The sequence below is a fragment of the Plasmodium coatneyi genome, chromosome 4 (genome assembly GCF_001680005.1).
Source record: "Plasmodium coatneyi strain Hackeri chromosome 4, complete sequence".
Taxonomy (NCBI): domain Eukaryota; phylum Apicomplexa; class Aconoidasida; order Haemosporida; family Plasmodiidae; genus Plasmodium; species Plasmodium coatneyi.
In genome coordinates this window covers 441022-462141 of record NC_033559.1, presented here as the reverse complement: position 1 = coordinate 462141, position 21120 = coordinate 441022, and the positions used below count along the sequence as shown (strand labels likewise).

At 40.8% G+C, this 21120-nt stretch overlaps 6 protein-coding genes across 6 annotated transcripts; 4 read left to right on the top strand and 2 right to left on the bottom strand.

Annotated features, from left to right (window-relative positions):
- Window positions 1-186: 186 nt before the first annotated feature.
- PCOAH_00007060 (Uncharacterized protein) lies at window positions 187-3033 on the top strand (the record flags this gene model as incomplete). The annotated part of the gene is made up of 10 exons (XM_020057516.1): window positions 187-436; window positions 558-641; window positions 910-972; window positions 1103-1426; window positions 1546-1629; window positions 1798-1905; window positions 2050-2118; window positions 2232-2326; window positions 2493-2881; window positions 2933-3033. 9 exons carry the CDS (start codon window positions 359-361, stop codon window positions 2707-2709), a joined length of 1122 nt encoding a protein of 373 aa, XP_019913192.1.
- Window positions 3034-3542: 509 nt separating this feature from the next.
- Window positions 3543-5171, top strand: PCOAH_00007050 (tRNA dimethylallyltransferase; the record flags this gene model as incomplete). The annotated part of the gene is made up of 1 exon (XM_020057515.1): window positions 3543-5171. One exon carries the CDS (start codon window positions 3543-3545, stop codon window positions 5169-5171), a length of 1629 nt encoding a protein of 542 aa, XP_019913295.1.
- Window positions 5172-5684: 513 nt separating this feature from the next.
- PCOAH_00007040 (Uncharacterized protein) lies at window positions 5685-6585 on the bottom strand (the record flags this gene model as incomplete). The annotated part of the gene is made up of 3 exons (XM_020057514.1): window positions 5685-5866; window positions 5980-6280; window positions 6520-6585. The coding sequence occupies 3 exons, from the start codon at window positions 6583-6585 to the stop codon at window positions 5685-5687; spliced, it is 549 nt and encodes a 182-aa protein (XP_019913046.1).
- Window positions 6586-7871: 1286 nt separating this feature from the next.
- On the bottom strand, window positions 7872-9005 carry PCOAH_00007030 (Uncharacterized protein; the record flags this gene model as incomplete). The annotated part of the gene is made up of 2 exons (XM_020057513.1): window positions 7872-8686; window positions 8825-9005. The coding sequence occupies 2 exons, from the start codon at window positions 9003-9005 to the stop codon at window positions 7872-7874; spliced, it is 996 nt and encodes a 331-aa protein (XP_019913061.1).
- Window positions 9006-10411: 1406 nt separating this feature from the next.
- Window positions 10412-12117, top strand: PCOAH_00007020 (Uncharacterized protein; the record flags this gene model as incomplete). Its single annotated transcript, XM_020057512.1, has 6 exons — window positions 10412-10613; window positions 10762-10835; window positions 10950-11001; window positions 11140-11184; window positions 11465-11489; window positions 11974-12117. 6 exons carry the CDS (start codon window positions 10485-10487, stop codon window positions 11985-11987), a joined length of 339 nt encoding a protein of 112 aa, XP_019913155.1.
- A 6269-nt stretch (window positions 12118-18386) lies between these two features.
- PCOAH_00007010 (Uncharacterized protein) lies at window positions 18387-21024 on the top strand (the record flags this gene model as incomplete). The annotated part of the gene is made up of 2 exons (XM_020057511.1): window positions 18387-19339; window positions 19389-21024. 2 exons carry the CDS (start codon window positions 18387-18389, stop codon window positions 21022-21024), a joined length of 2589 nt encoding a protein of 862 aa, XP_019913250.1.
- Between the last annotated feature and the right edge of the window lie 96 nt (window positions 21025-21120).

The window sequence follows — 21120 nt, the reverse complement described above, 5'->3', positions numbered from 1 at the left end:
ACAGAAAAGTGTTTTTTTTTTTTTTTATTTTCTTAAATCTCCTTTTCACAAGAACAACTTTTTACGTGTACGTACATTTAAGTCTATTTTTTCATTCCACATTTTTATGTCCATTTATTCTTCCCTTTATGCAACAATTTGTTATTTTAACGCGAACACTTTTTTTTTTTGCCCCTTTTTCCGCCAACGATTCACTTATTTGTGCATTTACTGATGACAAAGAATCTACTGTCACGCAGACATGTACGTATGTACGCGTTAGTCTCTACACACATTTGCATGAATCGTGCGTGGACAAAAGTGAAAGTAACTCTTTTCTTCTAACTTACAATTCATAAACAATACTGTAATAATCAAAATGTTGTTCAGATTGAAATTTCTTGTTCCTTGTGCCGTTCTGGCTTGCTCCATTTTGGAGATAATTCTGTGTGAAGATGTACGCTGGAAATGAGGAAGAAAGCGAAGAATAAATAAATAAATTCGACTTTGCGACGTAAAATTAGTTGTCTCCTCTGCATACCCCACATTTCCGACCCCATTTATATTCTGCTTGTTAGGAAAATATGGGGTGGCCAATTGACTACGAGTTCAACTCCAAGACGCTGCCATCTATTGAAGTCAAGTTGAGTCCCCCAGAAAATGTAGGCAAAAATCGAAATAAATAAGAAAAGAAAAAAAAAAAAAAAGGGATAGCATCTCCATAGGGTGTTTTCCCGTATAGGCAATTGACTATCCGTACACATGCGGGAGCATACTTAGGGGGATCCCCAAAATAGGCACGCATGATGCAGGGGTTACGCCGAAGGGTGTTTGAAAACCGTCCTGCCTCCGGCAACTCATGCGGCTTACGTTCCCATTCATCATTGCTCTATTATGCCCATATACTCGTTGTTGCTTTTTTTATAATAGCCTCTACCGCAGGTGGCGGCAGAAATTAAGCTGTTGGAATCTGCGAGGCTTAAACTGGAGGAGGTAGGGGATGTCAATGAATGCCCGTGTGGCCAAATATACGTGAAGAAGCCTGCCCATACGCACGCATAAAACTAGTGCTAAAATGCGTGGCTAAAAAATGAACGAACGGAAACGCGCCATACACTCACAGGGAATGATGCAGAAGCTGGAGGACGAATACAACAAATCGTTGTCGAGCTCAAAGATAAAAATACAAGACACAGTGGAAAAATCGTTAAGCATTTTCAACGACCCGAATATGCTGGGCTCGGTCATTTCTAATTCTGTCAAAATGTTAAGACGTGAGAACATGAAGAAGCCTGCAGAAGATGTTCCAGCGAAAAATAACCTGAAGAAACACCAAAAGGTTAATCAAGCAACAAGTGGTCCACTGCCACCACCCGAACTTAGAAAACATACGTCCTTTCTGGAACAGAATTACGTTAATAGAACGTTGCCTTCTGTGAAGATATCGGTACGTACATGGATGGTATCAATTATTACCTTAAAATAGAGAGCTACATAATGGATGACGACACCGTTTGATGACACCGTTTTGTTGTAAATTTTTTTTTTACCCTTTCCCTTTTGCAGCTGTCCGAGTTAACTGAACCCAGCGTAGAGATAAAGGAAAAAATCGAAGAGATGGAGCAGTACAGGACCGATGAGGAAGTTGCGGTACTGCCTTACTTTTCCTTGCCTAGAAAGAGGCACTAAACACGCATGTTGCATTTGTGTGTATGTCTACCCATGTGTATGACTCCACGCGGAGGAACACCTACCTGCAAGCGTGCGTCGAGAGGGGGCGATTTCTAAATGCTTGCCCTCCTTCTTCCCCCTTGGCAGATGTTCGAAATGGCCTTATCCGAATTCTCCATCCTGACGGACATAACCATTCTGGAGCTGGAGAAGCAGATCCAACTGCAGCTGAACCCGTTCTTGGTTGACAAGAAGGTGATTCTGATTTGCGGTTCACGGTTTATTATTTTTCTTTTCACGAATTAGCGCCATCCTAGGGGGAACACAAGCATATGTGCCTCCGCGATTACTTCAAAATAGGTTCTACATTTAACGACATTTTTTTCACCCCTTTTAAAGATCGTGCACCGAGCCCTGACGAAGGAGTTGAAGGAGCTGGGACAGCGAGAGGAAAAGGAGAAGATAAAGGTGGACATTATATTGACCTTTCACCCTCGCGATTTGCACCTTTTAGTTTGCCACTAAAATTGGGGGCCCTTCAAACGCATGCACAAACCATTGGCACTTTTCCACCCTCTCAGGAGAATTTCCAAAGGCAGTCTTCCTTCATAGAGGAGGAGGAAAATGAAGATACAGGAAACATTTTGAACGTAAAAATAAGCCAGACGGATTACGGGTAAGTGAACACACGTCATTGTAGTAGATCCCCTTCCTGATGGAGTATTCTACGAGCGTTTCTAGCCACACTGTGCGCTCATATCTTCATCGAAATGACTGCATGAGCATAGAAAATAACGGGATGCACCCCCTTCTGTGTTACGCCCCTTTTCGCCAAATTGCAGGTACCCCACGATTGACGAACTGGTGATGCAGATGCAGAAGAGGAGGGACATTTCAGAAAAACTGGAACGACAGAAAATTCTAGATTTGCAAATGAAGTTATTAAAGGCGCAGAGCGAAATGATCAAGGACGCCCTTCATTTTTCCCTTTCCAAAGTTATAGCTCAGTATTCGCCGATAGTGGAAACGATGAAGCTGGAGTCTATGCGAATGCTTTAGGGTCAGAGAGGGGATCCGGAAATATCCCTCCTTCATCATTTTGTGAATTCCTTTTTTGTTTTTAACTGTTTTAATGTTTTCCAACTTTTTGTGTGAGCCGCTTGTTCCTTGCGCTCTCGTCATTTTGTAGTCAATGTGGTCGTCGCGTCGGCACCATTTTGGCACAACTTCGGTGACCATTTTTTGCTGCCATTTTTGCACAACCTGGGTCATCATTTTTTTGTTGTCATTTTGTTGACACCCACATATGTTTATAACCACCTGAAGGAAGTGCAAAAATGAGTTATTTGACTCCCCAATAGGTCATTCTTAAAAGAATTAATTTAAATGGATGGTGTCATCCTTTTAAGACTACTGCGAAGCGGCGCATCATGAGTGAGCAATTTTGTGAGGGAAAAGTTGAATACACAGATGCGGAAAGAAATAGCAGCATACGTGCCAGGGAGCACTTAACAGGGCATATGCACGTAAGCATGTAGCTGTTTTGCATCTTAAGGTGTGAAAAGGACATCTAGCGAAATTGATATGTAGGGTTGGGGCGAAAGCGGTTCTTATGGATTGTTCTTCCTTTGAGTGCTTATCAAAAGATTCGACGCTTGATCTTTCCACCTAAACCCCCCAGTTCTACCACCTGTTCATGTGTACATATACGCAGATATGAATATACTCACGCGAAAACGCATGCATGATATCACGTCGCCATTTCTGCATATTTGTTTGAATGTCACAATATAGTGTTCTGTATAGGACTCTATCTTGATATCCCTCACAGTGGTTCCGCTTTGGCAAGATGCCCAACACAAATACAGACAGGCATCATTTTCTAAACGTAGATGTTTTGTGTCGCTTATAGTTGCACTTTTCTGAGCTTACTTACCCTCTTTGTTTATATTTTCCCCGTGGCAGTCACCTCCTTTGTGGTAAAGCACCAAAGGGGCATTCCAACAAGGGGGAACTACATAGATTGGAAAACCTATCCACAGAATTTTCTCACCTGCAAGAATAGCAAGAGCTACGTAGCCAAGGACAGGAACAGTTATCACCTAAAGCATAAGTCCAATTTGAATCGCCATTTGGGTAGGCGAAATGAGTGGGTAGCCAATACCTTTGTGGGCAAGAGGAGGGTGAGGTTGTTCATATGCAGCAACCCCCTTCGCATTAAAAGGAGAAACAGAAATGAGAAATTAAACCTGCAACAGTTGTCCCATTTGGAGAGTAGCCAATTAGAGGAGGAGTACAAATCGGACGTAACAGAGGAAGAGAAAATCATGAGACAAACTTCGTCTGCAAGTGACGTGATCGAAAAGGCAAATGGGGGCGCTGCGAACGAAGTGGTTAGTGTAGACGGAAAGGATTCCTACGTGCAAAGTAGCCACCTAGCTGTCCAGCCAAATTTGAACAAAACAGAGAAGCAGAAAATTATTCTCATTATCGGTGTAACATGCAGTGGGAAGACAAAGTTTAGCATAGACTTGTGTGAAGAACTGCAGAAGAATAATGTGGAGAGCGAAATAATTAGTGCGGATTCTATGCAGGTTTACCAAAATTTCAAGGTAGGTGTAGCCAAAGTGGAGGAAGAAGAAAAGAGGGACATAAAACACCACCTTTTGGATGTGTGTGGACCGAAGGAAGAGTTCAATGCATATAAATTTATTAGCCATACGATACCCATTATCCGTAGCATAAGTGAGAGGAACAAATTGGCCATTGTTGTTGGAGGTACGCTGCTTTACGTTGAGTCGCTCCTGTGGGAATCTGTGGTAGATTTGGAAGAAGCCCATACCAAAACGTATAACGAAACGCATAGCGAAGTGCATAGCGGAGTGCATAGCGGAACGGATCCTTATGAACACAAGACAAATGAAGAACTGCATGCAGAGTTGAAACGGGTCGACGAAGAAAGAGCCAATCAGTTGCACCAAAATGACAGGAAAAGAATTTGTAGAAGTCTAGACATTTTCTACTCACACAATAGGAAACATAGTGACCTAATAAAAATGAGAAACCACAAAAATAACGATTTCGATAGGACAAGGTATGCCCCCTGCATCTTCTACCTGGACTACGACAATGACGATGTGCTACGGGGGAATATCCAAAAGAGAGTAGACGATATGGTTTCGAAGGGACTGTTGGACGAAGCCATAAAATTGAAGAAACAAAATGAGAATGCAAATGTTAAGCTGTTTGGGAAGGGGATTAACCAAAGCATTGCATACAAAGAGTTTGATACGTACATTGAAAAAAAAATGAACAATGATGGTAATGAAGAATTGTTCAATTTGTGCAAAGAAAATTTGGTTAGAAAAACGTATAAGTATGCGAAGCGGCAGAGGAGGTGGGTATTAAACAGATTTGTAAAATGCTATAACATCCCGCTGAACAGGATAGACGTGTCACGCGACTACGCCGAGCAGCTCTCTGCAGCGGTGCAGACGGTGCTGAAATTCTGCCGCAGTTAACAAAAAAAAAAATGGGTAGAAAAAAGGGTTGAAAAAATAGCACAGAAACATACAAATGTGATATGCATAGACGCCGTGCAATGCGCTACATTAGTGAGAATACACCTCGAAAGGGACTAAAAAAAAAAAAGTACAACAAAACAGACGTGTGCGAATTTGCATACAATTATATTTTTAATTCAGCTCCACTTTTTAAATATGCCTTTATTTACCTTCAACTGATTATGATTATGATTATGATTTTTTTTTTTTTTTTTTTTTTTTTTTGTGATTTATTCATTGCCCTAATTTTTTTAAAAAACGTGGACTGTGTGTAATGAAATGGGGCCTTCTTAACCTTCATCGTTTGAGAAGCGTCACTCAATTCTTTGTCAATTCCTGATGGCACCTCATGGTTATATTTTGCTCAATTTGCAATCTCCCATTTTGTTATCTCTGAACCCGCTGTCGTGAAGGTACACACATATATTGGAACGCTAGTGTATTTGCCATTATTCTTGTGCTAATTGTTTCTTACGACCTGCTTGGCTGCAGAACATTGCAGATGTGCTTCTTCTGCTTGAGGTGTTCGTCCTTGAAGGCCTCGGTTAGGATAATGTTTTTCTCTCCCAGTTTGATTCCCTGGTAAGTGAGCAAAACGAGCGTTGCGTCTTCTGCCTTTTGGAATTTCAAAATTCCGTGCCCCATGTTTCTTCCTGCGGGGGGGAGGGAATTCATGTAATGGTGAGGGAGGTTGGCGAAATGGATGCGAAATACCCCGCAAAGAAGACGTAAGGAGGGGTCACCATTTCCACACATGACGCCCAACCTGTGTACTTATTCCTTCGTATGCGCGCTACGCAATTATTGTTGCCGATAAAATAATTAAAGAAATGCGTAACGTCCTTGGAAGAGAGTCTGTTGTCTAAGTTACATATAAAGAGGAAATTTGCGCCAAGGGTAATCGAATTGGTTGTGCGTTTATGCAGCCTGACACGCTCCCTGGTCAGTTCCTTAATGTGGTTTTGTCCGGAATCGCGAATATATGGCATTGTTTTAAATTTCCTGAAGTACCTCGTTCGGTACAGCTGAAACTTGGTTCTGTGCGCCTGTTGCGCTTCCCATTGGGGCTAAGCGGGGGGGCAGTTCAGGCAGGTGTGCAGGAGGGCGCGAAAAATATACACATATATACATATATATATATATATGTGCGTATGCACATCTGCACTGCGTCAGCGCGGCAGCCACCTTTTGTCCTTCAAAATGGAGCCCTTTTCACCGAAGGGTGAATTACACCTTCGGGCGCTTCCGCTTGCACATCGTGGAGACCCACTCGACATGCTGTTCATTTTCTTTTTTTTACAATTACCTTTTTTTTTAAGACAAATGAGTGGACTAGCGGCAGGAAAAGCAGCAGTATCTTCAAAATTGTCATGACGTCCTAGGGGGGGCCCGTTTTCCGCGTTTGTCATGCTTGTTATGTTTTGGCATATTAGCTCGGATGACAACGGGGATACGGCGCTAATTCCTTTTGCAGCTTCAAATACCCTGCTTAATCGAGTTCCTGTTATAGTGTATTTTGCGCGAACCCTAGGCAGAAAGCATTTCACACATTTACTTTGCCACGCCCACAGGGTTTCGTTTCACCCTTTGACAAATGCATAATGCTGCACTAACCATGGTAAACTCGATGGCAGCAGTCGCATGTTCTCATTTGGGAGTTTCCTAAAAGGGGAAGCGGCGAAAGCTGCACCTGTTGAAACCCCCAGTTTATTTGCCCTCGCGAAAGCGCTTTTCCATTTGGGGGGGTTTGCGCTGAAAAATGTTGAAAATAAGATGTTGGAAGGAAAAGAAAAATGTCCCAAAGAGTGCGTCGAAAAGGTGCGTCAAATGCGCCACAAATGTGCGGAATAATCGCCCCCATTTTATCAGCCCAACTGCGGGAAAAAAAAAAAAATCTTAAGAGAACCGAGGAGACCGAGTAAGGAGAAGAAGCAGCAGCAGCGGAGTGGGTCCCAAAATTAAAAACAAACGGTGCCATAATTAAAAAGGTGAGGATAACCGCGAACCGTGGAAGCTTTACACTTAAGCAGTGCCAACTTAAGGGCGCAAATTATCGGCATGGCGAACTAGCCAAACGCGGAATTGCAAAGAGGTAACTAATACATTTTAAAGGAGGGTGTCTATCAAAAAGAAAGGCAAAAGTTGGGAAAAAAAAAAAAAAAAAAAGCAAAACAAAACAAATAGAGAACAAATAAAAGAACAAACAAACTACAAGCAAATAAAGCAAACTAGGAAGGGGTGTGCAATTTCCCCTGGGGGGATGGCGAAAACGCGAAAGGTATGGTTGTACACGCACGAGGGAAGAGTAACGCAGGGAGGGCACATCCAACAATCCCGCATGTCCCACGTGGACAGTGCTTTCCACAGTAGGATGACCATATGTGTAACGCGTCCTCCCGTCCAAATTTTGCAAAGCATCGCATAGGTTTTATTTTTAACCTTTTTAAGTGGCCCCTTTCAGAAGGGGGTGGTATACAAAAGGTGTGCAACGGTGTACAGATTATTCGAAGAGGTAAAATGAACACACGCGTGTAACATTTTTGTCACCTCGACGGGATTTTTGTCAAGAGGATGTTTCGCATAAAGAGGGATGTGTTCCCATGGAAGTTTCCATCTTCATCCTCCATGACCTCGCCCACTACATGTATGAGAAAAAAATCAGTGGCTCTGGATCATCTTATTGAAAGAGTGGAACCTTTCAATCTTCATGAGACGTATTTTTTCGTGGTTGTTAAGTTCGCCCAAGTAGTCGTGGTACTTTTTTATGTCTATTTCTTTTTTTGCATTGTGCTTGAGATGTCTGACAAATACTCTCTTCGAAATGGACGACTCAAATTCTATAATTAGTGGCTTGAGAAAATCTGTAGATTCTAAAACTATAGCATTGCTGGTTAGGACATATTTTAAATCCTCCTGTTTGCACAGCTCGTCAATCATGCGCTCATTCAGTATAATATTACTGATAGACTTCATGTAAAGGTACCTTAGATATGTGTCTTTTTCGAAGACCACAGCATTGCAATTGTAATTGTAACACATTAAAGTCTGTACCATTTCTTTATTCGAAAGGAAATAAATGTTTGTCTTCGTTCCTCTCATCAGCGTTTTGGATGGTTCTATTAGTTTCTTTGCTTCAGGTATAATTTCTTTTTTTTCCTCCTCTTTTTCATCATCAGTAGATTCTATTTCTTCCTCTTCGATTTCTTCTTCGGTTTCTTCCTTCTCTTCCGCTTCCTCTTCTTCCTTCGCATCCAACGGGGACTGTTTCCTGCGAGATTCTGCTTCCTCACTCCTTACGCTAGTAGGCGTAACAGATGTGAAGGAAATTGTTTTAGAATACAGGTTCTCTGTTTGGTCCTCATTTATCGCAACCGTGTACGATTCTTTCTTTTCGGATTCCATGTAATCGCTCTTCTCGTCGTACTCCTTTGACCTCTTGGCATTTTTCAGGTCTTCCCATTTTCCTTCGTTCTCTGTGGGGCAAATGGTAGAAGTACAAATATATGTATGATGCAACCACGCAAGCAGGTAATCCCCACGTGAGGGCTCAACAAACGCGCCATAACCAATGAATGCCTTCGCGGAGCCACTTAACACTCCAAGTAACGTACCAGAATCATCCTTTCGTGGGGTAACGCAAACACAACTACATATATTGGGAATTAATTTTCTTTCCTCAGTAGTGGATATGTCAACGATTCTTCTGTAGTGTCCATTTCTCAATCGGATCAGTTTCGTCCGCCTTTTCTTTCCTTCTTCGGGTGAAGCGAGTACTGGTGAGCTCATAGTCATTTTTAAGTTGGACATTCAGATTGGGTGTGAGAGGTGCGAAGTGAAGTATGGCGTACGACGTGTGAAATGAACTATGGTGTATGACGTGAGAAAGATGTGGAGTGGAAAGGCTAAACTGAAAAGGCGTCTTAATTGCGAACTTTCGATTCGTGTTAAAAAAGGGGGAAAAAATAGACCTGGTTGTATTCATGTATGTGTAAACATATTTATGTTGTTATTTTATTTTGAAAAACAAGAAAGTAGCTTTTTTTTACAATTTGTTACAAAATAAAGACGGTTTGTGGACAATTTTAATTTTTTTTTTTTTTTTAAGAACAAATAAAAGGGGGTACTCTCATTTGTGCATTTTTAATTAATTTTTTCTTTTTATGAAAAAAATGTTGCTAAGGAGTGAGCAGTCATTTGAACTTTTTATAGCTCAAAAATGTGCAACTTTTTTTTTTTTTTTATAAAAGCACATGCAGTTAAATCTTCAGTTTCTGTTTTTCTCCTTTGTTCTTTCTGTTCGGTTTTTTTGAATTGCTCCATTTGGGGGCAATTAGCTCTGTAAAAAAAATTAATCTCTCCTTTTAAGGGCTACGCTAAGCCGCGCATGCATACGTAAAGTACGCCGTGTGAACATATCTCTCTGCGTCGCAACATGTAAAAAGGGATCTTTCGAGTTGTAAATTTGTTCAAGTGAGCCTTTACCTGCTTGCGCGTAGTTGTTTGTACCCCCTTTGGTCATTTTATTCATTTTTATTATTTTTTTTTTTGTGAAAGAAAAAGACCCTATTTCAAGTTGTCCACATTTGCAAGCTTGTCTATTTATGAAACCTCCCAAAAAAAAACTCAGACCGTCAAACAGCTTTCCTTAACATTTCTTTTCCCTTTTAGTCCTTTCATTTTTGTCCTATTTCGTAAAAAAATAAAAAACGTGCGAACACGCCAGACCAAACCGGAGCATCTCAAGAGAACGGCAACTGCGATGGTGATCAGTGCAATGCGGAAAATATTCAACCACGCAGCTAAAATGTCGAAATGGCAGAACGGCAAAAAAAAAAATAAAATAAAATAAGCAAAATAGTCACCAAGTGTAGAATTAATAATTTGCAGCGCGATTGGCATTTCTCAAAAAATTGAGAAAAGCGTAAAAATGAAAATTATCCCGTTAGCCCTAAAAAATAGGCATTTGGCAAAATGGCAAAATTGACTTGTCTGGGGAGTTAAAAAAAATTACAAAGCGGCAAAAAAAAAAAAATACTGTTGTCTTCCATTTGGGGAAAAGCAACGTATATACACCAGTACACGCGCAAAATTGTCCATGCGTGTAATTCTTTCGACGTGGTCAAAATGGAAACAAACGATTTTTCTCGTAACATTCATTTCAATAATTAAGGCTGTTATTTATTGGAGTTAAAGTCTTCATACAGGTCAATTTGTAACATGTGATTTTTTTTTAACAGTATTCTGTCAATTTTTCGAAAATAAAAAAAAAAAATGATGAAAACAGTTGTACTTTTAATTTTTCTCTTTCTACTTCGTGCTGAAATAAGTCTAACGCTGAGAAACGGAAATGGGGAAACTCGACCGAAGGATGGCATGTTTGTCCAAATTGATAGAGATATGGTAAAGTGAAAAACTTTTTTTTTTTTTTTTTTTCTTTCCTTCTCTTCTTATCAAGCATCCACTCAATTCAAGTGTCTTATTTTCGCACACAATATTCAAAAAAATAAAATAAAACTATCCACTTATAATATGTACCCCCAAATTACAGAATGAGCCCCCTTACTCGGTCATTAATGTTTACTACACCGAGTCGCTTATGAACGAAGATTTATTAAAAGAAATGTAAGGGCACACAAACGAGCGGTTCGCTCATGCAAAGAGCAGAGAAATTCGCAACTTCCCTTCCTCATGCAAATGGGGAAATGCCACATTTAATTCGTGCCTATTATTCTTTAGAGAAAACAACAGGAAAATAGAGCAGAACAAAATGAAGAATTATTTCAGGAAGGTGTGTATCCTGTAGAGGGCCAAAGCGCTCAAAATTGCCTGATCAAACGGGTGGATGTGTTCGCACGCTGCTTGGCACATCCAGACACATGCTTACATACGCACGAATTGCATCTTTTCCTTTTTGCGCAAAAAGCAGAATTTGACAGGCAACAAATATTTCATGGATTACTCAAAAAAACAGGTACATACGAGAGAGGACAATTTTTGCTTTTTTCACTTTGTCTTTTATTTCCCTTCAAATTTGTGCGCACGAGATGTGTGTTTCAATGGAAAGGAAGAGGAGGGAGGTTATCATCGGGCGAATGATGTGTCAGTGGGATATTTTTTTACTACCGTTTGACCTTTATTCTTATTGTTATTCTTGTTCATGTGCGTGCTTACATTTACATGTGTCTTTTTCGCACGGTTAACATTTTCATTCCGCACTTGGAACACCTTTTCACTTTTTCTTTAATTTGCAGAGGGAGCAAATGGAGTCACTACTTGGTACGTTCACAACTAATTGAAAGAATGAGACGTAGTAATCTTGGGTGGCTTAAACACATTGCGTAGCTACATTTTGGACGCAGGTTGACTTGGATGAATAATGAAAAATGCGAAAAACAAAGTGCCACATACTTCTCTGTGTCGAAATGGGTTCATATAGTGCCATTCCCAAGAGGCGCAACTTGAGTACCCATCAGTTTTGCACAGTTGTAACTTTTAAAAAGGAAGAAAAAAAAAAACGTTTTTTTATTGAATAATCACTCCTCACAATTGTTCGTTTAGCTATTTTTGCCAATTTAAATGTTCTCGGAGGGGCGCTAACCAATATTTGCGTGTCTGCCCTTCTCGAATGAAAAGGGGAAAAATTCGGTTCATTCGCGCAGGGCAAACACAGACGCACCCATAAATACAGAAACAAAAACACTGTTACGTAACAATTTCCTAAACACATTTTCGCTCATCATTTGTTTTTTTTTCGCGACAGATCTGATGGGATAGTCTTATAGAGAAATTAAAAAGTTCTTGGATAATTATTCACAGAGTATGCATAGCGCCATTTAAAGCTGGTAATAACTGAGAATGAAAAGGAAGGCATTTGTTTTGCACACCCAATTTATTACATATGTTTTTTGCTCATTAAATTCACTTTTGTTTACACAAGCATTCCTTCCGCCTTTTTAAACAGGAAAGGGAAGCAGAAAATATTTGAATGTTTCTCCAGCGTGAAGGTGATATGTCAATTTTTTTTTTTTTTTTTTTTTTTTTTGTGTAAAAAAATTATATTCAACTTAAAACGTTAATTAACGTTTTCTTGTTGAATGATCATTCTGGGCGTGAAAAAAAAAAAAAAGCAGAGGCCGGTATGTCCGTACGCTCCTACACCACTCGGGTGGCATACATGCTGTGCGAACAAAATGTAAAAGGGGAAAAAACCGATTTTAACAAGGGGTCATTGCATAAATACAGGAGGAAAAAAGCAAAATCAATTTTGCACCGGAACGGGGGATAAAGTCAATGTGGACAAAAACTCAACGCATGCAAATCGACATCATCTATAGGTGTTGCTTCTCTTGCAAGCATGGACCACCCACCCACCAAAAAAAAAAAAATTTATATATATATATATAAATGGTGCACACTTGTCAAAATAGACCATTGAGGGAGGAATGCGTAAAGTGTTATTCGCATATGCAAATATGCATGGTCTACTAGCATGTGGTGCTGAATGGCACCTAGTCGGTACAATGTGGACGGCACCCTTAGTGGTTGTAAAAAATGTCAAGCGGGAAAAACAAATCTGGGAGTGCATGCCAATATGGTGGTTCAAATGCGTTTAACTTTGATCTTCAGTTAAAGTGGCACAAAATTTGGAGCAAAACTAGAAAGGAATATTTACTGAAAATTAAAATTAAATTAAAACTGATCTGTGACTGAAACTAGCCTCTGCGTTTGCCCCTGTGTGTAGCCCCCTTATTGATACTCACACTCATTTCACATTTTTGCCACTTCTTATTTGGTGAATAAAACCCTTTTGCACTTAAACGAATCAATAAAGAGAGCATTTTCTTTTTACAACGGAAAGGGGAGCTTTTTTATAATTGTGTCACATTGATGAGAAAGATGCAAGAAGAAACTCTTTTTTCAGAAAGTGCGGAATTTGATCCATGTGATGAGCGTCTATGTGTTGCGAATGCCAGTCAGGGCGGTTCTATGGACATAGCATCTCAGAGAGATACCCTCAGGAGCAACGACAAGGAATACATTCATGGGAATGTAGACCGAAGCAATTTTGGCGAAGGCGTTAATCTGCACCATGGTGACTCAGACAGAAATGTAGGGGCATGTTCCCCACACTGTGCGTGTGCTACTGAAAAAAATAATCAAAAGGATGAGGAGGACAAACCTAAAAACCGTAGCAGCATCAGGGGACATACCCATTACAGAAGAGACCTCCTTCTCATTAACATATATCTGAGCCCAGACAATGATACTTCTGTTCTAACCCCCCAAAACAATGACGTGAACAAGATCCTAAGTTTGGTTAAGCAACTGCTAATGAGAAGAAATTGTGCCGAACGGCCAGCCCTGATTAGCTACGGAGACGACATAACAGGAAGATATTATCACATAAGTAACAATGAGAAGCTATTGGATCTTTTAAAGAACGAGGACATGAAAAAAAGGAATGAAATTTCATTCGATTATATAAGTGTTGGAAAGGAAACTGAAAAAGCTCACACCTGTAGTGAACTGAATCGGAATGGCGAAATTGTAGACGAACGAGAAAATTGCACACTTTTGACGAATGGAAGATACGATTCCCTCAACCTTGTGGAAGGGGATCACTTCAATCGTGGACGTGGTGGAAGAAACCGTTACCTCCTGAACCTGAGACAATTGAAGCCGGATCGGTTGAGCCTAATCGAGGAGAAGCGGCAAATGATAAACTTTGAAGGGCAAAACAGAAAAGATGGCAACGAATCGGAGAACGCATGGAAATTCCTGAAGAGGCCTAAAGACAGGGATGAAACGTATGGAGTGGATGAATCACACGAAATGAATTTTGTGTTTAAGGAAAAACAGCGGGGGAATGAAGAAAATGCCTTTAGCTATTTTCAAATGGGGGGTCCAGAGAGGGGGAGTGATGAACAGGGAAAAACAGAACGAGGAGAGGAAGTGGAAGAAGTGAACCGTGCAGACGAAATGGAAGGAAGCGACGAATCGAAGAGGCTGGAAAAAATGTACAAAACGTATAAGATAGACCCAATTTGTGAAGAGGAAGAAGGTAGGAAAAGAATGATGCCAGAGAACCAAACAAACTGCGTAGGAAAGGCAATTGAGAATGTACCTAATCGGTTAAAAATGAATCAGGGGTTCACGCAATTGGAAGGTACACTTTACCAGAAGGACAGCACATCGGACAAACCGAGTAGAACGAAAAATGATGTGGAAGTTTTTCACGAAGGAAGAAACACCAACGGTAGAGTAATGACCGCTAGTGAGGTGCCGTGCGCCAAGAAATTAAACCCCGCTTCGAGGAAAAGTGGCAGAAAAATGGGAACGGAGGTAGATCCCAATGTTGTAGCGAGTGTGGAGAATATACACACCGATAGATGCAGATACCATGTGAGTGAAGATTACAACCAAGGAATGATCAGTCACTTGAATTCAACAGACGATCCTAAAATTGGAAAGGAAGATGAAAGGGGGGTAAATATCTACTCGCAAAGGATGGGGAACAGTTCGCATAAGTGCATGGGCAGAGTTACCAAAAGTGATGTGGTAAAAGTATTTCCTAGTGTAGGGAATGTACAAACTGAGACAAAAGCAGAGAGGAAATTTCTTCACAGTAGAGGAAAGGGAAGGAATTCGCTTCCCACCTTTCAACAGAATAGGAATTACCTACATTTTAATGCATGGAGGAATAGGATGGTCTATTGTAAGGAGCTTTTTGATAACTCTAGCTGTCATTACAATGTTGGTGACCTACACGGGAGCAAGGAAAACGTGGTCAGCAACATCAAGGCGAATTACAGGAAGGGCATTTACCCCATTGGACAAATGTTTTACAATTTTAACAAGATAGATATGTCCGCACCAGTGGGAGAGTTACTCAAAAGGGAAAGCTACACATGTGACGAGATTTTCCATACGGGTAACAGAACAAACAATGGGTTTATGCATGCACCTAACGTGAACGCAAAGCAGATTGATACACCCAATGGAGACAAACAGAACAGTAGGAGTGGTTATAACTCCGCCTTTAACAGAAAATGTACCTTCAGCCGTGGGATGCATGAATGTAGAAGGAATTTCCATCGAGGCGGTTCGCAGTACAGAGCGCACCACACGGCAGTTGCCCCTCCTGCAAAGAGAAACAAAAATTATAGCACCTTAGGTAGGAATCCATTTCTGCAGAGTGAAGACTCCCCAGAAATGTGCTTCCGAAGAGAGAGCAAGCAATTTAACATTAGTAAAAAAAGTATCCTACATAGGATCGCAGAATTTAACCACCCCGCTAAGGATACCCACTATCGCATGTTAAAGATAAGCATGGACAATTATGCAAAAGGCAGTTTGATCAAGGGGGGTCAAAATAGCTACTTGGATGTGCGTCGTGTTCACGGTAGGGATGGCGTTGCCAAGCAGCGCATGAGTGAAAAAATACAACAACCAAGTGATGCTTCTCAGTTGCGTTAGGAGGTGCTGATGCCACCACGTCTGAATTGTAATACCTGGCACATAAATAGATGCACAGTGGCAGACACAGCTGCAGTTGCGTATGGAGTTATCAACCAGGTGACAATTTCAGTGGGTTTACAAAAAATAAAAAATTGCATAAAAGGAATTACGCATTGAATATAGTACCCGCTATGGGGAAGAGTATCGACGTGGATCCAACGAACGGCAAAGATCCATAAGAGGTCTCATCCCACGTGTTTGTCTGAGCAGTGACTCTCCCCCGGGGAGTTCTGCGTCCTATACGCATATCCCCTCCATGGACATGCCATTCCTTACTTAGTGTTTATTTTTATTTTTTTTTCTTACCATGAAATTGCTGCCTAATTAAATTGTTCGCACATCCTTATGTATATTGACCGTGCACCCTTTAACCAGTGTACCAAATAAATTAAGAAATATTTTTTGAGAAAGAAAACTGCCTCATTTAGGGTGTGTTCACGCGGATATCACGGCTTACACGTTATGGGTCATACGCCAGGTTCAAATATTTTTTACTGCCAGACAGCTGCGAATTATTCGCTGGGCTGCTTAGCCAAAAAGTGCTCCCAACAATTTTTTTTTTTTTTTTCTTTTTCCCCTGAATAGATAATAACTGATGAGACGCCCTCGATTCACACATTGGCGTATCAACATAGGAACCTTTTCATCATGCATGTGAAAAGACGTGTCTGTACATTCTTTCCCTTTTCCTTCTCGACCATTCGTTTTGTAACAGCACATAAAAATGATCCACGTATGTGTTTACAACTGTGCTGAGGGATCTCCCAACGCATGGTCCTCCATTCCTCCCCCCAATTTTTCTTAAAAATGTGTGTACACGCATAAGTACAAAAAAAAAGGCCCACGATAACTGCATTAATTGTCTGTTGAATTTTCCTTGAAAAAGGACAACATCATGTCAAGCTACACGAGATGTAAAGTAAGACTTTTTTCCGTATTGTCTGGCAATTGTTTTTTTTTATCTCTTCATTTAAATAATTTCATTCTTTTTCACACCCCCTAGTGCAGCGGACGTTGCTTCTCAAGTGAGAAATCAATTTTTTTTTTTTGTTGCAAAACAAACTGCTTGGTTTGTTATCGTTTAGAGCGCATGCCTGGCGTTTTCGCCGCCTCCCTTTTTGTCCACTTTTTGGCTGCTCTGTTTTGTTTTGGCGAGCTTGGTATTTTCGTGTTTACCTCATTGTGGACTCATAGGAGGTAGTTAACGAAGTGGCATCTCTTCGAGAGGGCGCCGGGGACAAAACGATTCTGCCTTGGGTAGGCATATGCGCATTAGGGGGGGAGCGTCATAAAAGCATTTACATATACCCAATCATGCATGCGTTGGTTCGAATTTGTGCGTCCATTTGTGTGCCAATTTGTATGCCCATTTGCGCGCCCTCGAATGTACGTCCTTGGCTACCCCCCTCTTGGGCATTTCCTTTTACAAGCTGCCTCGCATAGGACGTGGCGGGAAATGTTCCTCGTTTTTTTCTCAGGTATACCAGTTTGAGTATTTTTTTTTTTTTTTTTTTTTTTTTTTGCGTAAGAAAGTACATTTCGTTTGATCATTTTCGTTTATATAATAAAGCAGCCCATTTTCATTACGCGTAAAATTTTCACCAAACTGTTGAGGTGATATAAAGCCTCTGCGCACGTAAGTTGGTTCCGCCGTTCGCCCAAGTATGTACTTGCAAAGGGCGTGCTTAAATGCGGCAAATGTGAAAGTACTACTAAGCATATATATTATAACGCGCTATTCACTGCGCGCATATATATCCTTAAAATAATGCACAATTTTTTTGATGCATGTATATATGGGCTCTTGCTGCTCGGCGGAATGGCAAGCGCCAGGCATACGTCTTCCTCATCGTTATTACATTCTACATGTATATGTTTCCCGTTTGACAATCCTCTCATTATGCCATTTTTTTTTTTTTTTTTTTTTTTTTTTTCTTATTCATATTTTTTTTCCCCTGTATAATTGCGTTATGAGGGTTATTTGAAAAAATTAAAAGGAGCAGGCGATTAAGTATAAATTGTTCGCTTGCGCGCAGTCATTTTAACGTTTTCGTAGTGAAAACTTATTTTTTTGGAGGCCCTCTCGCAGGCAATACAGCTGTACGGGTAGAAATTGTTTCCTTCAGTTATTACTCTATCGCGCCACCACAGGGGCAAATTGTTATATGTTTCTGCGTATATGTTGTATCCTTCAGCGGAGGATGTAAATGGTCATTCCGAGTGAGCATTCTTATGCGAGTGTCTCTCTCTTGCGAACCCATTAACGAAGGGGAAAACTCCCACTGGAGTTTCTCGCGGGCGAACATTTTCAGCCCCCCCGCAAGTTTATAGAAGGCAGCAAAACGTATACGCCTTCTTTGTCCTACAAAGTGCCCACCTGTTTATGTACCAGCAGAGGAGGGATTAAAAAGGTGCCTAATTGCCGGCTCTACCACCTGTGCAACGTCTTCCTCGTAGTCCATATATATGCACTTACGTGTATGGACCGTTGTGCCCATCACGTAGAAGTGCCTGTTCAGGGTGCCAGCGTTGTTCAGTAAATACCCACCCGTATACACGTGGGGAAAAATCTCCTAGCTGTCACGCTGCGAACAGGTGTCCAAACACATGTCCAGAAAAGAACAATCGATAAGTGTCTCATGCGGTTAAGACAAAATGAACGATAATTCAATCAAAATAAATGACAACACGTTAAGTGTGGAAAGCTGGATAGAGCACCAAACGATAGGGAATGATGAAAATGGGGAAAAGAATCTAAGCGAAAGGAACAGAGGAACGAAGCATAGCGACTCGGAAAGCAGAGCACAAAAAAAGGCAAGTAGAAACAAGGAAGATCTGAAGAGACAAGATGAAAACGACAGCGAAATGGCCATCGAGAAAGAAATCAACAAAATAAATGAATGTGCTAATTGCACCAATTTGGATACAACGAAAGATTATACAATTATTGTGCCCCCAAGGAAAAAAATGAGAAACATGACAGATGAAGAGGTCCAAGGGGGAAGTCAAAACAGTGGAAAGGCCAACGGGGAGGAGACTTCCCTTCCCCCCGTGAATGGCCAAAGTAGTGAACAGGACAACATCACGGAATCGCTGCAAAGCAGTTCCTTCGATTTGAAGCGTAAAAAAAAGAAGTTAAAAAAGAAGAGCAGTTGCGATGGTAGCCATGGGGAGAATGGCCAAGGGGGAAAAAGTGGAAAAAATAAACCCAAAGGAAAAAATGCACAACGTGAGAAGAAGTATGACCAGACGGTCGACCAGTCTAGCGATGAGGGAGGCGATGGAGACAGCAGCGAAGAAAACGGCGAAGGAAGTGACGATCAGAGCAGCGGTGGAGAGGACGACGTCAGCAACTCCCTTACCAAGAAGAAAGGCAAAAAAACGGATAAGCAGAAAACACGCAACATGTTAAGGGAAAAGCTAAACAAAACGAAGAAAATTAACTTTAAAAAGGAAAAGAATAACACCAAAATGGAGAAGCAGAGGTATGCCAAGTATAAGAGAAGTAAGGAAAATATCAAGATGACCTTCGACGTGACCAGCCGCTTTACCGTCCTAGGTTGTGACTGGGACAATATATCCAGTGCCGACATTTTCTACCTCTTTGAGTCATATTACAATTTTGAAAAGAGGAAAAAAAAAAAACATAGATTATAGTAAAAGTAGAGCTGTGAAGAAGGTCACTATATACACCTCTAAATATGGGGAAAAGAAGCTCAAACAGGAGAAAAAACATGGCCCCAAAATTAATTTAGACATTTTAAAGCTGAAGAGGAAAGGAGACGGAGCTGTGTATAGGCAGAACAACTTTCTAGATTACTTTCAGGATGAAGAGGGTGATGAGGTAGATGAGGGGGATCTAAGCTCAAGCGAGGACAGCAATAACAGCGGAGGCGCCGAACAAAGTGTCAATAATGACGAGAGCGTCGAAAGTGACGGAAGCGAAGACCTGGACGATAGTGCCGATCAGGACGACAGCACAGGCGATGATGAAAGTGCCGACTCGGACAGCAGCACAAGCGACGGTGCAAAAGGTAAGAAGGCGAAACTTAAAAAAAAAAAAAACGAGCAAGCCAATTTGCACAGCAACCTCAGTGCCGACGAGGAGGAAGAAAATGAAAAAATCCGACTATACCAAATCCAGCGATCAAGATACTATTTCGCAGTAGTAGAATGTTATAATAAAGAAATAGTAGAATTTTTATATGAAGAATTAAACGATATGGATGCAGATTTTTGCATCAATTATTTAGACCTTAGAATAATTGATGATAACTGCTCTCTTGATGATTATAAGGTGAAGGAGACGTGCAATAAGATACCTGATAATTACCAATTCCATTATAGCGTCAGTACACCGTTAAAACATACGCATGCCAAGTCAACATGGGATGAAAATCCTAAAAGGAAAAAACTTCTGTCCACGAGGTTTAGTGAAGAGAAGTTAAGGGAACTCGACCTGAAGGAATATCTAGCTAATTCTTCATCCAGCGATGGGGAGGAGGAGGAGCAGCAGAATCGCAACGAGGATAATTCACCACTTAACAAAAGGGAAAAAGACAACAGGGAATATTACAGAAAGCTCCTCCTTGGCGATTGGTTAAACGAAGATGATACACAAAGTGGTCAGAAGGAAGAGCCCAATTGGGGAGTGGCCAATAATAGTGGCAAAGGTACACTTAGAGACGACGTCAACAAAAAGAACCTCTCCATATACATGGACGAAATGGAGGAAGATTTTGCATCCAAGGAGGGAGTGATCAATTTGTCGAAAGAGGGAATTTTTGCCTCGAATAAAAACTCTGGTGGAAGCATAACGAACGAGTTAACCGAAAGTTACCATGAAAAAGGTGGTGAAAAAAATAAGCGTAAAGCGCAAGCAAGCAACACTACCAACGCTGACGATAGCGACAACGAAAACGAAGTCGTACAAGTTTTCAAAAACATGCTAAAAAGTAAGGACCAAAAGGAAGAAAAGAAAAATCCGTGGGACAAGTACCTAGATAGGGTGAGACAGAAAAAGAAATTAAAGAAAAAGGCCTATTTGGAATCCCTAAAAAAGAAAGATGAAGAAATAAAAAAAATCATAACGAAAAAAACAAACAAAAGAAAAAAAGATGTCATGTTTAAAGGCCACGGAGAAAACCTCCTAGAAAAAGTAAATGATGGCCACCTAATTGATAGTAGATTTGCTGACTTGTACAAAAATAAAGATTTTAATTTGGATATCACAAACCCGCACTTTAAGAAGACCAAATTTAATGAAGAAATCCTTCAGAAGAAGAAGTTATAAAGAAGGATTTCCATATAGGAGCCGTCCTAGTAAATGTAAACTACACAAATTAGTAGAGGGTGCTCGTGGGAATGTTAAAAAGTGTGCAAGCGCAAC